The 15,780-nt window shown below is 41.9% G+C and overlaps 1 protein-coding gene across 1 annotated transcript in view; it reads right to left on the bottom strand.

The window, feature by feature from the left end:
• The window catches only part of rad51d (RAD51 paralog D), a 29,404-nt gene that overhangs the window by 2,377 nt on the left and 11,247 nt on the right, over positions 1 to 15,780 (bottom strand). The window contains exons 3-10 of the mRNA XM_075487424.1: positions 14,115 to 14,233; positions 5,073 to 5,154; positions 4,738 to 4,872; positions 4,563 to 4,658; positions 4,382 to 4,472; positions 1,702 to 1,772; positions 1,187 to 1,345; positions 269 to 396 (exon numbers count right to left, since the gene is read on the bottom strand). Of these exons, the coding sequence (XP_075343539.1) occupies positions 301 to 396; positions 1,187 to 1,345; positions 1,702 to 1,772; positions 4,382 to 4,472; positions 4,563 to 4,658; positions 4,738 to 4,872; positions 5,073 to 5,154; positions 14,115 to 14,233 (849 nt within the window). The 3' untranslated portion in view covers positions 269 to 300. The remainder of the gene's footprint in view (positions 1 to 268; positions 397 to 1,186; positions 1,346 to 1,701; positions 1,773 to 4,381; positions 4,473 to 4,562; positions 4,659 to 4,737; positions 4,873 to 5,072; positions 5,155 to 14,114; positions 14,234 to 15,780) is intronic.

Raw genomic sequence — 15,780 nt, 5'->3', positions numbered from 1 at the left:
ATGAAACGCCCCTCCTACGTCTCAGCGGAGAAAAGTTCAGAGTAGCCTTTCTAACTGTGGGACACTTGGCGCCATGAGCTGCTTCACCTGGCAGATATAAATGTGAAATTATTTTCTATAACGTCCATACTCTTCGCTCTCGGGCCAATGATGCACATCATTAGCAGAGCACCACACTGGTCACATTTGAAGCTAATAACTGAACTCAGTCTCAGCTTGAGACACACACATTTACTTGTAGAAATAAATAAATAACCATGCGCCCAACCTTTGGTCTAACACTGGATTGTATTGCTCTCATCAGGAATCCGTCTCATCCAGCTTCCTCTTTCCTGAGGACCCTTCTTCAGTGCGACTCCACCACTGCAAATCAAATTCTTCTTTGATGTGACACGGCTACGAAGCAGAGCAAATGACAGTGTTGATTCAGATCTAGTTAAACACAACTCTGTAGCAATTTAAAATTCATTAGGGCTCAGTTCATTCTGAATTGAGTACTTCTTTGTTTTATCTGAAGGATCTCTTTTGAAACTCCAAAATACAATGTGTGCACAGTTTTGCAGAGCAAAGTATGACTCAGAGTGCAAAAACAGTTGCCGCTTCTCTCTGTTATCGTGAATAACCACAACAAATCATCTGGTTTTCTACTATAGACTTCATTAGTCTCAGAGTAGCTGTGTGTAGATCCCTTAGTATTCCATATTTACAAGGGCTGGAAAAACAAAAGTGAAACAGAAACTGAGGGAAATATGAATCGAGCTTTCATGAGCAGTAATCACTAAGTAACCGCGGCCAGAGACCACTGCTTGAAAATAATATCCCTCAAGAGTTACAAAGGCCAAACACATCTAAACCTAACCGCTTGTTCGGGGTGTTTTCATTTTACACAAACCAAGTAAGACAAGTAAGTATTCTTTTCTCAAGACTTCGGATAAACAGCCTGAGTCTTCTGCACCGAAATGAGCAGCATGAGTCATTATTTCCAGCCCGTCTTTATGAACTGGAATGACGGGGAAATCTCGCCAGGAGATGTTTTTAGATGGAAATCAGGAGCGTTTCTTTTATCAAACCACGCCTGTGGGCAAACACAACTTCAAGGTCCCCCATTTTAACAAGATGTTTTGACAACAACAAAAACCACCAGACAGAATCAACACGGATGGCAAGTCGAGGCTGCTTGTAGTACCTGTCGGGAAGACTTGATCAGCGTTGCGGAGCGGCGAGTGGAGCGGCTGACAGACCCGGCTCGCTCCAGCAGGATTCTGGTTCTGGGAATGTGGCTCCATGATGCACCGAGGGCTGGCTGCACTTCCCCGCCGCCGCTTCTCGTTACTTGGTTTGTTACCTGCGGGCCCAGAGAACATCTTGTTTTTTTTTTTCCTCCCTATGTTTCACGGTTTACTGTAGCTCTTCATAGATGACACAAGCATCACACCAAAGAAAATAAATAAATAAGACTGTTACATTTTTAATGAACTGGGACATTAGACGGTGTATTAAATCATGCAATGTAAAGATTTGAGGTGAAGGCAAACCATCTTTGGTGTTACTGCTTTGTTTGTGTTCCAGACAAAAAGGCAGAAAAAATGTTTGATTGTCATAACGGCCAAGAAAACGAGGAGATTGTGGGAAGTTAGATTGACAGTGGAAGACGCATTTAGAATTCAGAGCGGGGAACATCCAGGACTGCGCCATCCTTACCAGGGCTGCAACATTGAAGTCCTTTGCCATCGCCTTAAGAACTCCTGCCACTTGGATCATCAAGGACATGCCTGGAGGCGGAGGAAGTGGTGGAGGGGTTGGTACACGGACAGAATACATTCAGCGTCTTTCAGTGACATTCTCCAAAGTACTTTAACTGTAGCAGCTCGAGCTACAAAATAAATAAGGAGGGGATAAATGATTAAGAATATTAGTTTAAATAAGTAAGTACAAATACATAGAACATTTAAACTTACAGGTTTGTCAGATATTTAAATATCCTCAATGTCAGACAGAGCTAAGGAATCAAAATACCTTAAAAAGGGTCCCATGTAGCATGAAATAACTTAGTGGAACCTCTACAAGAAAACTTCAATTTCTCTGTTTTGAGGTTATAGAGCACTTCTCGCACCCAGCGGACATGTGAAGGGGAGTGAGAGACTTTCCAATTCAGTAAGTTCAGCCTTCGAGCGAGTAGAGTGGTGAAAGCTATGGCTTGTTTCATTGCTTTCGGCAAGTTAGAAACGGGGGGGATACCAAAAATTGCAGATACTGAATTAGGAGCAACCAGAGACCCATATGCTTCGGATAGGGAATTGAAAATTTCTGTCCAGAATGGTTTCAGCTTAGGACATGACCCGAACATGTGTGAATGATTAGCAGGTGAAAGTAGGGAAACAGCTTCTTAACATAGTCACGGATTTGAAAAAAACGGAAAAAATTGTGTTTTGGAAGGTGGTATTTGACAGATAGCTGTTCAAAAGATGAGAATACATTTTCAGTATACAATTGATTTAATTCCATTATCATGCCAAACTTTGAATGCTGAGTCCTGTGATGGTCCAAACATAAAGTTTTTAAACACCGATGTCAGGGCAGATGAGTGCAAAAGGCCGAGCTGTTTCCTAAGTTGGTTCCATATTTTTAAAGAAGTGGATACAACGGGGCAGTTAGTTAAGTGCGGGAGAGGAAGTTGTGAGCACAAGACTGAGCGAAGTGAGAACTGGGAGGACTTTTTCTCTAACTGAACCCAAGCCGGCATAGTGTCTTCTTCATCATTCATTCAAAATACCAGTTTCTGTACATTTGCGGCCCAGTAATAATACCTAAAAACTGGGAGGGCAAATCCTCCTTTCTCTTTGGGGGACTGTAAAACCGACCTACTAATTCTGGCAGGCTTCCCAGCCCATAAAAAGTTTGAAATCAATTTGTCTAGTTTAACAAAAAACGATTTATTCATTCACCTCTTTGAGGCAAACATCTACATTCCATCACCGCAGGTTTACCGTATTAACTTGTCACTATATCAGCTGGTCAAACCAAAGTCTTCCCAAAAGTCTTAGTCTGCGATGAACTTTGTTAATAGATAATTAGCAAATATGGGTACGCAAACAAAAATCAAACATGGGAAACGGATCTATTCCAGCTGCGGTGAAGTACTATTAAAGTAAAACCTCTCAATTTCAATTCAAGTTGGATGAAAGTTTTAGGAATTATAACTTTAACGTGTAGAGTCAGATTTAATAGCCGGGCGGGGTATGTTCCCAATTTTCATTTATTAACAATGTAGGAAGCAAAGCCACAACAAGCTGCCGTAGGAGCTCTCAATTCAATTGAAACAGGTTCTAAAAACATTGAAATCATCTGCTGAACACATGGAGGCAGCGTGATGCTATGGACGTGCCAGATGGTTTGTTACATCGCTATCTGGGATTCCTCTGTCGATCCTGCAAAACCTTAGATGGTGACTGGCTGACGCGTCCGTCCATCACCACTATAATAAAACCACTCAAATTAATGAAGCGCCCCATGCAGGTCACCGAATAGGCGTCCCATTACATTCGAGCAAATGTGCTCATTTAGCAGCTGCTTTCATCATAAATCACAATTTCAAAGTGAGGGACACGTCAGGTCCCGAGTTGGGTTCAGCACCATGACCAAGGACACCACAACATGCAGACGGGAAACCGGGAAAGAAAGAAAGAAAGAAAGAAAGAAAGAAAGAAAGAAAGAAAGAAAGAAAGAAAGAAAGAAAGAAAGAAAGAAAGAAAAACAGACATTTTCTCTACCTGCTGTGTTTTTAAATGTTTTTTTCTTTTTGACAGATCCTGTTCAGGTGTGGAAAAAGGAAATGCTTCATTTGAAACAAGCCGCTCAATTCTGAAAACAAACCTGTCAAAACTGAAGCTGCAGCTGGTCAAGTTTGGATTTCTTCACTCCGCAAAAGGCCAGTGACAGCTTTTCTGTGCATTCGCAGCTTTAATTATGATGATTTAGTGACTCGAAATGCTTTTTCATTGCAAGGTTCATTTTAGATCCCCTCTTGGAATCCTGTGGATGTTTAATTGGATCATGGTTTGGGGGGCTTGCTATGAACCAGCTGGTTGCCTTAAAGTTGAATAAAGTTCAGTTGGATTAAAAACTTCAATTATTTTGAGTCTCAAGAGGTGAGACTCCAGTTTAAGTAGCTCCATGTCTTCATTAAATAGACCCAGTTACTCAGTAATTTGAGCTCCTACTTTAATTGCGGTGCTCTTAAAGTAACTGTACAACTGTTAGGGTTCTCACACTGTTTTTCAATCTTTCCTTTTTCTATTCCGTCGACAGATCCATAGCTGCGGGTGTAAACGTAGTTTCAGGCATGATTGACTATGATTGAAACAGCAGAAAGCGATATCACCTTCATTTTGTTTGCCTCCCAGGAGAGGAGAGATAACAGCCGACACAGAGTCCACGATCACCGCCTTGACGGAGCCACCGCCAACAGACACCTGATGCAAAATGGGACCAAATTAGATTTCTGGGGTCTCCAAAAAGGTGCAGGTGGTGTCTTTTAGGTTAAAACGAAATCGCAGGCTAACCTGCTGAAGGCCGCTACCGCAAAGATGGTACAGACAGTCGAGCAGAGCGTAGACGTCAAACAAGCGGAAGATGTGGATCCTCTGAAGAGCCTGCGTCTGGAGAGTAAAAGTTTCTTGTGACAACATACTTAACATGCGATATTGTTTGTTTAAAGCGAAAGTTCTGTCGGCTCACCTGCTCCTCTGTACTGCTCGTTTCAGTTTGTAGCATTTGCAGCAAGCGGCCGGCAGTCATCCCTCCCGTGGTGTCGATGTAGACCACACTCTGTTTCAGATGGTACGAAGTATTCACCGCGACACCGAAACACACCTGGAAGAGACGGAAGGCATACGGGGAAGAGTTCAACATGGCACGGATGGTTTGAGTTGCTCAAACACATCTGGGAGGGAGTACTTCAGTCAGAGAGAATTTCATATTCTGTGAGAGAAAAGGGAATTTAAAAACAAAAAGGACCGAATTTACGAGGCTGAAATCATCAGTGACCGAGAGGAAAGGTGTGAAATGTTCACCTGAGATTTGCCACTTCCTGGGCCTCCTGACAGCTCCGTTATCTCGCCAGTATACAAACCTGAATCCAGCAGTTTATCTAAGCTGCAAGAGACAAGGTACAATTCAGTACTCACAACTGTCATCCGGTGTAATAAACCATAAGCTTCAAGTGTAACCACAGAGCCAACAAAAAGTGTGGGGGGGCTCAGGTAAACATGCATACAGAGGTCTGGCCAATTCTTGATTTCAGCCACTGTTTGTTGGCATCTTATCCAGTCTTGTCATTTTTCTGCCTCCTTCTTGCCTGTGTTGTCTGTATATACAGGCCATTGTTTGTTACCTATTGTTTTTTGCTACCCTAGTAAATTTGTGTAGGTCTCCCTCATGCTACTAGAAACTGTTGGGGGGGGGCATACACACAGAACAGCTGGGGACATGTGATCGTTATCATTTAGGTGCAGTCAGTTACTTTATTAGGATTGATTAGGATATTCTGGTGGATCTTGATCCACAGCATTTTCTGTTGAGCCAGGTGCTAAGTGTCATGTTGATTAATAATAATTATTGTTTTGGGTTGGGGTTAGAGGCAGTACAGATCCAGTTAAAATTGAGAAAAAAAAAAATCTAACAAAGAATTATGTGCACTCTAATAAATCGATAAAATCAAATCAAATCCAACTTTTGTTGGAGGAATCTGTTGGCACAGCCAAATAAGAAAACAAAAACAAAAAAACAGGCTCTATTAGAGCCCAGCACAAGAGGCATTTGGAGCTAAATGTCTTGTTCTCAAAATAATTGATACTGATTGTAATGATATGCTGCACATTTAACAGAATAATAGGTTTGCAAACGGACTCGTAGCCGATTCACAAATCCTGCCAAAGTCCTGACTGGAAACCTCAACAGCAAATTTGATGTCTCACAAAAAAATAAATTCTGTGCACATATTCATATTCATGGTCCCACGAGGCAAGCAACAGGGTGTCTCATAGCAGCTTGCGTGGGCTGATCAGAAGCACTGAATTTTTCTAACTTTTAGCTTCAGCCATTTATCTTTCATGAGCGTACCCTGCAGCCTATTACTATAAAGCTGTTTCGCCAACTAAAAGCACATGTAGCAAATACAATTGCCTCAAAATCCCCTTAGAAAATGATACTCTCACCATCTTTACTCAGAGGGATAGAGCGAGTGACAAAAGGACTGATTTACGTTGTCAGTCTCGCTGCCGGCTTCTTTTGTTGCTGCACAGGTAAATCCAGCCTGAGCTCCACCTTCGTACGCGCAGGGTCCTTTATACCCGACGTCCTCAGACCCATTGAGCGTTTCTCTCATTGTATGTGCTCACACCACGAGACACTTAAGCTGTGAATCACCATTCATTTCCAACTGAGCTCAGTGAACACAGGCTGGACTAATGCGATGGTGCAGATGTGGTTAAAAGGAAGCCACAGTTGAAAGTTTCACAACAATCCAATCGGATTTCAGGGTGAATACTAGTTCTGCCGAGTCAGCACAGCTTCCCCAGCCGTCCAGAACTTCGGCTTCATTTTTTAACATGCCAATGTGCTTTTTTTTAGTAAACTGTAATTCATTTAGTCAAATAATTGTGGCAAAGAGGGCGAAATTTTCACCCGCAGTCCTTATTCATCCTTAATTTGAGGTTGAATCATACTTTGTTTATCTCGAAAAAAGAAAATCCTATTGTTTCATTACCAAAAAAATAAAAAAGTGTTGCAAACTCAAATCAATAATGACAGAAGAGCTCAACCAAGCAAGATTTCACAAACAAGAAAATGAAATATATTTACTTAAAAGACTCTTCCTAGATAAGGAATTTTTAATCCCTTGTAATTTTCCAGTGATGAAAACGGAATGTCTTTCTGTCTCGAGGTTTCATTTTCCGAGTGTTTGAAGGGCTTATTCATTACGCTGTTCCCCCCTATGGGAAAAAAAAAAAAAAAAGATTTTTCTTAATCCTGGCTTTCCGAGCTGAATTACACTGAGGGTCTTGCTACGGGAGTCTTCCACCCATGATGACTCCACAGAACCTTTCAGCTCTCGTGTCTTTAAAACGCTGAAAGCGGCTTCTCTCACCGACTCTGGCCACTGACCGCTTAAAAAAAACATTTGGACTGGGAGGTGAGACACAGCGGAGCTAAAGGAAGAGCTGAACTGATGAATGAGACACTCAGACTGGTCACATCAGATCATTTATCATCTGGGTCCAGTCAGTTTGTGGTAGAGCCTTCATGATAAGGATATTCTGGTCCATCTCCACAGCTTTGTCTGCAACAATGTTTAGGCTTGGTGCGAAGTGTTAAATAGGAGTGCATCGAGCTCCATATGCACACTGTATAATGTCCCAAAGAAAAGATTTTACCATGACGATATCCCTTTTTATGTAGGTGTTGAAGCTTTGCAGAATCCAAATGCACTTCTACATTAGAGAACTCTGTGGTGAAATTGGTCAGCTTCATTTTGTATCTTGTGTTTTAATTGATGATGCCTACTAGTTTTTTTTTTTTTACCTCATTACATTTAACATCGTCCTGTGATGAAAAAGAGGAATAAGAAAGCGAATCTACACAATGCCTTTTCATAACAGCTTTTTCCGTTGCTTGAAATGACGAGCGTTGTTAAGTAATCCATTTGCGAGATCTTAAAACGTTTCCACCATTGTTTTCAGCCTTTTCAGCTGCTGCCTTTTCATCTGGGCTCGCTTTGGTTATGCACGGTTTTGTATCCCCAGCTGAGCTGAGAGGAGAGATGGGGTGCTCAGGGTTGCTGAGGTACGAACATGTTGCGTGACTCATTCTGTTGAGTCATCATCACAAAAGATGAACAACTCCTTGAGGTCCAAAGCACAGCTACAGCTAACCGCAACTCCCAAGGTGTCGGTTAATAAGAAACAATCACGGTTGTTAAACACCGCGGCTTTGATGCCGCTGTTGAATGGAAGCCATGTACTACACCTAACAGAAACCTCACACAACAATCAGCAGAGGCTCACTGAAGTTTTCCCAATCGTGACAGAATTCAGTAATTTTGTGTGCCTGTTTTGTTTCCGGTTGTAATAAAAAGTGTTTTTTTTTTTAATGGTTCCAAATTTCTCCTTTTTTTTGGCTTCCATGCTTTGCAGTAGAGTGCCAAAAACATTCTCTCTTATAAGTTAACAGCGAAGAGGACGTGGAGGCTCATGGCCTCACATACGGTAGGGGCATAATCATTAAAACTCTATCTTTTTGTAATACTCAACCTCCAAACTGCTGACGTGAGAATTCCACTCAGCCTGCTGCCAGATGTGTGTGTGTGTGTGTGTGTGTGTGTGTGTGTGTGTGTGTGTGTGTGTATCATCGTCATTTTTTTTTTTTTTGTGCGAATTGCTGCTTCAATATTTTTTACTAGTGCAGAACTGCCTCATCAGATACGTTGTAAGACTGACAACATCTATGTAACACATTCTTACAGATTCAGGCAAAAGTTGAATCAATGAATCCTTGGTCTATGATCCAACTCTCAGCCACGTTTTATAAAGCTCAGCGAGTCAATTCTTTGTAATTTTGCCGATAATCGCCTGACAGGAACAGCACCGATAAGAATGAATAAAAACCATCAGTCAAACTGTTACTAACACAAAACTGATTCGGGATGCTTAGCTCTGCAGATGATCACAGATCCTGTCTGTGGTGCTGCTTTTGTGTTCACTGGAGTTGGGCTGAGAGACGGTACTAAAACCTTAGTACCAGAATGCTGAAATAAAACGTGTCCCAAGACCAAAGAGCAGCAAAAACTCGTCAGAAAACAGGAACTACAGGTTTCACACTCTTCATTTTTTGGATTCCCCCCCCCTTCTTTTAAGTTCCAACATTAAATACTCATGTGTCAGAGAATTTCTGCTTCATCCAACCAAATTTCTAATGTCATATGTATCAAAGCGTTTTTTTTTTTTTGTACCTGAGACAACTCTTGTGAATGAGTGCAGATCTACTTCCCGAGACTCCCATTGGGATTTCAACAAGAGCTGTTTGTTACAATACTTTATCCCCCCGATCCCTACAGTGTTTGGATTTGCTATTGAAGCTGAGACCGGGGATCTGTGCAGTTAAGTTTTGTGGATTGTAGTTTGTAATCGTACTTGTAAAGATAGATGTGACCGACGCACGCTTACATTTACATAGCCGAGGTACCCCTGGTGTGAGGGTTGAGCCTGTGGCTCCCACCTCCCACTCACTGTGTGATTGTCAAGAGAAGAATTGGTGGGGATGGACTTGCATCATCCCCGCCTACACTGACAACAGGGTGGAGTGGCGGCGCTGATGGTGAAACTTCACGTTGTGTTCATGTAAGGACTCAGAGATGAAAGTGATCGCCCTTGAGAAGTCACAGACACAGATTGAGGAGTCACTGCACTCATGATTGAGCTCAGAACACTTGGACCCGATAGTCTCCAGCTTAGTCTTTGATTAGGGAAGCCTTAAAAGGGCTTACATTTCATAAATACACACACACACACATATATATATATATATATATATAGATATATATATATATATATATATATATATATATATTTTAAATATATTTTTTTATATGGATATATATGTGTATGGGGGGGTCCTGTTTTAGTGTGTGTGCGCATGACAGGATTTAGTGGCATCTTATGGTGGCTGTAAGGGTAAAAAATATCAGTTATTTCAGGATATAAGAGGATATTTTTCATTTAAAGCTGCCATCGGCAGGTTTTCAAAATTCCGAGTCTAAAGTCGGAAAATTCGAACTGATACAACTTTCAGGTCCCTCCCCATCTGTGGACGAGGTTGTGCACGTGAGTTCACACCAGTGTGCGCGCACACAGGCTGGGGGCAGACTCACGCTCAGCATGGAAGACGTGGTTGGTGACTGTTCTGCTCAGATAATAGATAAATAATAAACCTAACGTGATTGGTTAAAAACAGCCGGGAGCGCTCGATTTTTGCAAGCATGATTACAGGCTTCAGAGGGAGCTACAGAATTCGGGATTTTTCCTAAACAGCCTATTTAATATTCTACTCCCAGAATCCCATGACAGTTCAAGCTAATATGACTAAAAAAAAGTTGCAGACGGCAGCTTTAACTGCTCAATATTATCTCGTCTTTATGGGCTTTATTATGCCCATAAGGCCAAAAACACCCAATCTACTGTAAAACATGGTAGAGGTTCCATCATGTTGTGGGGCTGCTTTACTTCCTCTTGGCCTCATTGTTTTGGAAGATTATCAATGTCTTTTACAGCCAATTAATGTCAGAAAAAAAAAAAAATTCAAACTGTCCAGCGACAAGCCACGACAAGCTAAGTCCCTCTGAAAACCTTCTACAGGCAGGACTGAAAAATGAACAACTTCAAACTCAAAAGCACTTGAACTAATAGCAGTGGAACGGTGCTATCAGGAATCAGCAGAAGTGCAAGAAACCTCTAGAAGGCCAAGACGTTGTTAAATATTAATGACAGGTCCCAACATGCATTCAGGGTATTTATTTCACCACGTGAAAGCTTTACTCTGTTGTGGTTCAGAAATATCTCTTTTGAAAGACATTTCATTGAAATAATACATTTGATTACTGGTATTTATTTCTGAAGATATTCAATAGTCTGTGATTGCGGTTTCACTTTAATTATCCTTTGCAAACTCGCCGTGCAAAGTGTGACGCTGCAGACATCACAGAGGAGCACTCATCAGTTCAGCTTTTCACCAATAGGGAGCACCCAAGACATGCACAAAGCACACTGGCCTCACTCTGTGATTTAGTTTCATATCACTAATCCAAAGCTCCAACTAATGACTGAAAACCACTTAAAAAGAGCCACGGAGAGAGAGAAAACACCTGTGGTTATTAATTATGCTGAAATAGTACGTTTGACTTGTAAATTATGGCATGTTGGACCGTCACACAAATTTGTCTGCATGCTGGCTGAGGGACATTAGCCTCTGTGCTTTGTGCAGTGACTGCAGTCGAGTGATGCCAGCTTCCATCTTTGTGCAAACATTTTATGTGATGCTGTGTTTGCTTGCATTATATTGTAGTGTCATGCTGGTTTCTTCCAAGTCATTAAACTTTGATTTTTGCGATGTGCGGCTATAATGTTTTAAACGGAGCCGTCAGCTCTGTTTGTTTGTTTTTTTTCTGACAGAAAGTGGTCAAGCTGGGCGCAGAGTTAATGCAGCTGATATATCAGAAGCCACTTTAGGCTCGCGTATATATGAGCCATAATGGAACAACAAGCAAAGAAGTCGGTCGTTGCTGCCAAAATGTGTCGTCACTGCAGGACTGCAGTGAAACACCATCCTGATCTGCTGTAAAAAAAGAAAAAAACAGGACTAAGCACAGAGGTGTACCCTCAATTCTAGAATCATCGTGGCAGCAAGTTGCAGAAAAAAAAGACCCCAAGTTGAGTTGAAGAGGAAATGCCATGGAGGTCAGGCAGAGGCACGATGGAGAAGTAGGTGGAGGAAGTTTAAACCAAGTCTTCCCTCGATTGTTACGGATATTGTGAGGTTGATAGCAAATAAAATCGAAATGCTTGGAGCACTCGCGAAGAAGCAGCAAGAATATTAAGAATACAGCATTGTGTGTTTCACTGAAACATGGCTGCAGAAACTGATTGTTAACGACAGATGTGTAATCTTGGACGTGTGACTGTGAAGGAGATGATCAATACCAGGGAACTAGCACTGAAGTGCTAACTGCGAGTTTACTTCAAGAAGACCTACTGAGAGCTTATCCATGTGATTCGGGTAAGTTGTGGAAATCTTACCCTGCGCTGCTGCCCGAAGCCGTCTGTGACATCATCAGCTCGGTTGTTACTAGGTCACAAACGCAGCATCTCAGCACATTTGTGACAATTTTTAGACATTTCAACTAGGACCACAATCTGCTTATATCCTCCAACTATACTCCCATTGTTCAGCAGCAACCTGTAACCATGCAGACTTTGAAGAAATGGTCTAAGGAAGCTGGAAACGATGTGCGGTTTTGTTTTGCATGGACTGGAGTAGCCTCCGTCAGCCTCATGGAGAGGACATCAGTGCCACGACTGACTGTTTGACAAACTACATTCACTTCTGTGTCGACAGTATCATTCCCACAGCGACAGCGAGGTGCTTCCCAGATAACAAACCGTGGATCACCAGTGACCTGAAAAAGCTGCTGAAGGTGAAGACGAAATCCTTCAGGGAGGAAAACAGGGAGTTATTGAGGACTGTATTAAGCAGCTAAAAAAAATAAGATAAGCGAGAGCAATAAGGTGCACGGAAAAAAAAAAGCTCCAGCAGAAACAACTTGAGAGATGAGTGGTCAGGGATGAAAAAGATTGCAGGCTTTAAAGTGAAGGGCGAACTGATGAAAGCCTGAACAGAGCCATGTAGCTGAACACGTTCATCAATAAGTTCAGATCAGATAAATGCTCCTCACCGCTCTCCAATTACACAGACTTCTCACCCTACCTGTACCCGCAGCTTCCCTGTCATCGCCTCCATAATGTCACCATGCACTTCATTTATGGATCTAAATGTAGGCTCACCAACATCTTCCCCCACATTAGGACACACTGAGATCTCCCCCTGTCACCCCCCCCCCCAGCCTGTCTGTGTCCATCAGTCAGATGAAGAAGCAGCTGGAGAGACTGAACCAGAACAAGGCTGAGGGCCAAGATGGTGTCAGCCCCAGTGTCCTGACGGCCTGTGCAGAGCAGCTATGTGGGATTTTACAGCACCTCTCCAACGTTAGCCTTAGTCAGGAGAAAGTTCCAGTTCTGTGGAAGACATAGTGCCTTATTCAAGTTCCTATAAAATCTCATCCATCTGCCCTCACCGACTAGAGACCAGCTGCCCTAACATTCCACCTCAAGACAGTAATGGACACTGTTACTGGCTCGTGGATCACTGACTACCTCACAAAGAGACCACAGTTTGTGAGACTGAAGGGATGTGTTTCTAAGAAGGTGGTCAGCAGCACAGGAGTACCACAGGGGGACTGTACTCTGACAGAAGAGGCTGAGTAAAGGGAACTGGTCAGCAACTTTGTGACAAACAATCGCTTCATCTTAAATGTAAATATGGGGACGATTGTCGACTTTGGGGAATGAAAGCTGCACAAGTTAATGAACTATAATGGACAATACTGCGTACACCGAGATGAAACAATAGAATGTGTTCAGTCAGAAGCTTCTTTAGCTTGACTGCAAAAAAAGAGCACAGTACAGCAGGTCATTCCTGCCTGCAGCAATAGTCGTATGCAATGACAGCTTATGATGAATAATTCAGTTAATTAACTAATTATGACTACTACTGACACATAATTACTTAAAAAAAAATAAAATGCAATTAAGTGTACTGCAAGTTTAGAATTTAACGAATTAATAACGTATTATTTTCAAATTTATGTTAATCGTTACATTAAAGCTGGAATAAATTCAAATTGTTCTTGAACTGTATTTGCATCTATGCATTTATTTCTTTATTATAGGATTTATTTTATTGCCAAATCATTTATTTCAGAATATTTATTTAACAGGCATCATTTTTAAAGTATTTATCTTTCCACAGACAGCAGTTTCAGATCTCCCCCACCGTGGAGATGCAGCGAAATGATGGCAAGTGATGACAGAGTGATTCTCAGACAAATTTCTCAGGCTATGCATAACCTGACATGGCCTGTAAAGCTGAAAAGCAATAATTCCAAACCTTATGAAACCATCCACTATCTCCAACAGACCAGCTCACATTAATTTGGCAGTGCTTGTAAAAAAATTTAAGTTCATAAACCAAAATGTCCTTTGACTTTCAGGCCAGACAAAATATTGTTACCTTTATGAAACCAACCAAAGGGCTTTAATCTGATGACACAGGGACTGATGGAAATGCCAGCGTGACCGTCACACACCTTGGGAGTGTGCTCCTGGGGGTATGTGATTTGGGAGATGAACCTTCTTTTAAGCCCTTGTGGTACTGAGCCCACTGTTAAATCCCCCAGTCCCTGAAAGACAAAGCAGCATGCTCTGCTGTGTGCACGGAATTGCCTTTACCTGGGGTTCCCAGTGGAGAGGATGGCTGTGGAGCTCAACAGTTCCTCGTACAGATCAGCGCCTGACACGGGAAATGCTGTATGTTGGGCCAGGAGCACTCGGCGGATGGCAAACAGAGCCTGGAATACAGAGATAGAGCGCACAGGGTTCACACACCTTCAGCACAGATCAGCTGGAACACATGTATTCATGGATCTAAGCCAGCGTTGTTGGACTAAGTAGCTTTTCTGTGCGACTGAGCTATTTATGATAATCCAAAGGCAAAAGGTAAAACTGGGGTTGTTATGATGTGTGCAGAGGAATGTTTCAAACAAAGCCCAAACTTCTCATTAGGTCTATTTTTAAAACTTAATAATTAGACTCAAAAAGTTCTGTTTTATCTTGAAATAAATAACAGCCAAACCGACCTGGTGACGCTGGATTATTTTCTGAGATTAATCTTCAAATGTAACAAATGGTTTAACAGAGTAATGACATGAGCTATCGTTTCAACGTTTCAGTGTGTCACAGGAACAAAGATCAATGAGGGAAAAAAAATGAAGTGTGCTGAATAAATAAGGTTTTAATAACCTACGAATGAAGTGGAGCGCTATGCAACATCATTGAGCCGCCTCGTAGTGTAATGCCAGCAAACAGGAAAGAGGTACAACAATTTATTGAAGCATATATTTGACAAAAACAGAGTTTGTACAGTTTCAGAGTTTGAAAGTCAGTATTTGTTATGAGCACTTTCTCCTCCAACACAGCCTGAACCCTCTGAGACGAGCTTTCTGTCCTTTCTTTAAGGAGTCTTCAGGAATAGTTCTCCAGGCTTCTTGAAGGACATCCCAAAGCTCTTCTTTGGATGTGGGCTGCCTTTTGTTCCGTTCTCTGCCAACATGACCCCACACTGCTTCAGTAATGTCGAGGTCCGGGCTCTGGGGAGGATTCATCCCTCCATCAGACCTGCTGCCACTGATTTTCAGCCCACTTCTTGTGTCATTTGGCTTATCTCGGCCTTTTCTCCCTGTTTCCCTTCCTTAAGAACGGCTTCTTGACAGCCACCCTTCCATGGAGACCATTTCTGATGAGCCTTGGGCCAAAAGTAATGGATCAACTGAAGGTCCAGATGCATCTCTCAGGCCCTGTCAGGTATTTGTTTTCTTAAGGACATCCCTTTCAGATACTACCATCTGCTGTAGATATATATATATTTTTTTTTAGGCCCGACACTACTTCTTCTTGTCCAGTTTCCTCAAATGTTTTAAGGACAGACACACAATGCTGAGATATGCCAAGTTCTCAGCTCCTTTGGGAATCACCTTGTTGCTGCAAAAATACTGTTTTATGTCTGTCAAGTCATAGTTTGTTTTCAAGTTTGTTTTCATAAGATGCAACCGAAAAAAAGGGAAAAAAATCGGGGTGATAGAAACAAAGTCCCTTAAGATAAAATTTTATCTTTTTTTTTTTTTTGATAAGTTGTTTGTTATCTGTTGACACAACACTAGTTCCCTTGAGTTGTGTGCCTTTTTCAACAGTTAAAGCTGCAGTCTGCAATTCTTTTTCAAGCATAATGCCTGGAACTGTCCGGGGATTCTGAAAGTAGTACATTAAATACCCCAATACAAAAAAAAAACGAGTTCTCTAGGTCCCCTATATGTCCCGCTAGGTCCCTCCAGCCAGCAGG

The sequence above is a fragment of the Odontesthes bonariensis genome, chromosome 16 (genome assembly GCF_027942865.1).
Source record: "Odontesthes bonariensis isolate fOdoBon6 chromosome 16, fOdoBon6.hap1, whole genome shotgun sequence".
NCBI classification, from domain to species: domain Eukaryota; kingdom Metazoa; phylum Chordata; class Actinopteri; order Atheriniformes; family Atherinopsidae; genus Odontesthes; species Odontesthes bonariensis.
Note: the sequence above shows the minus strand (reverse complement) of the source record. Positions and strands in the feature narration are given on the sequence as shown.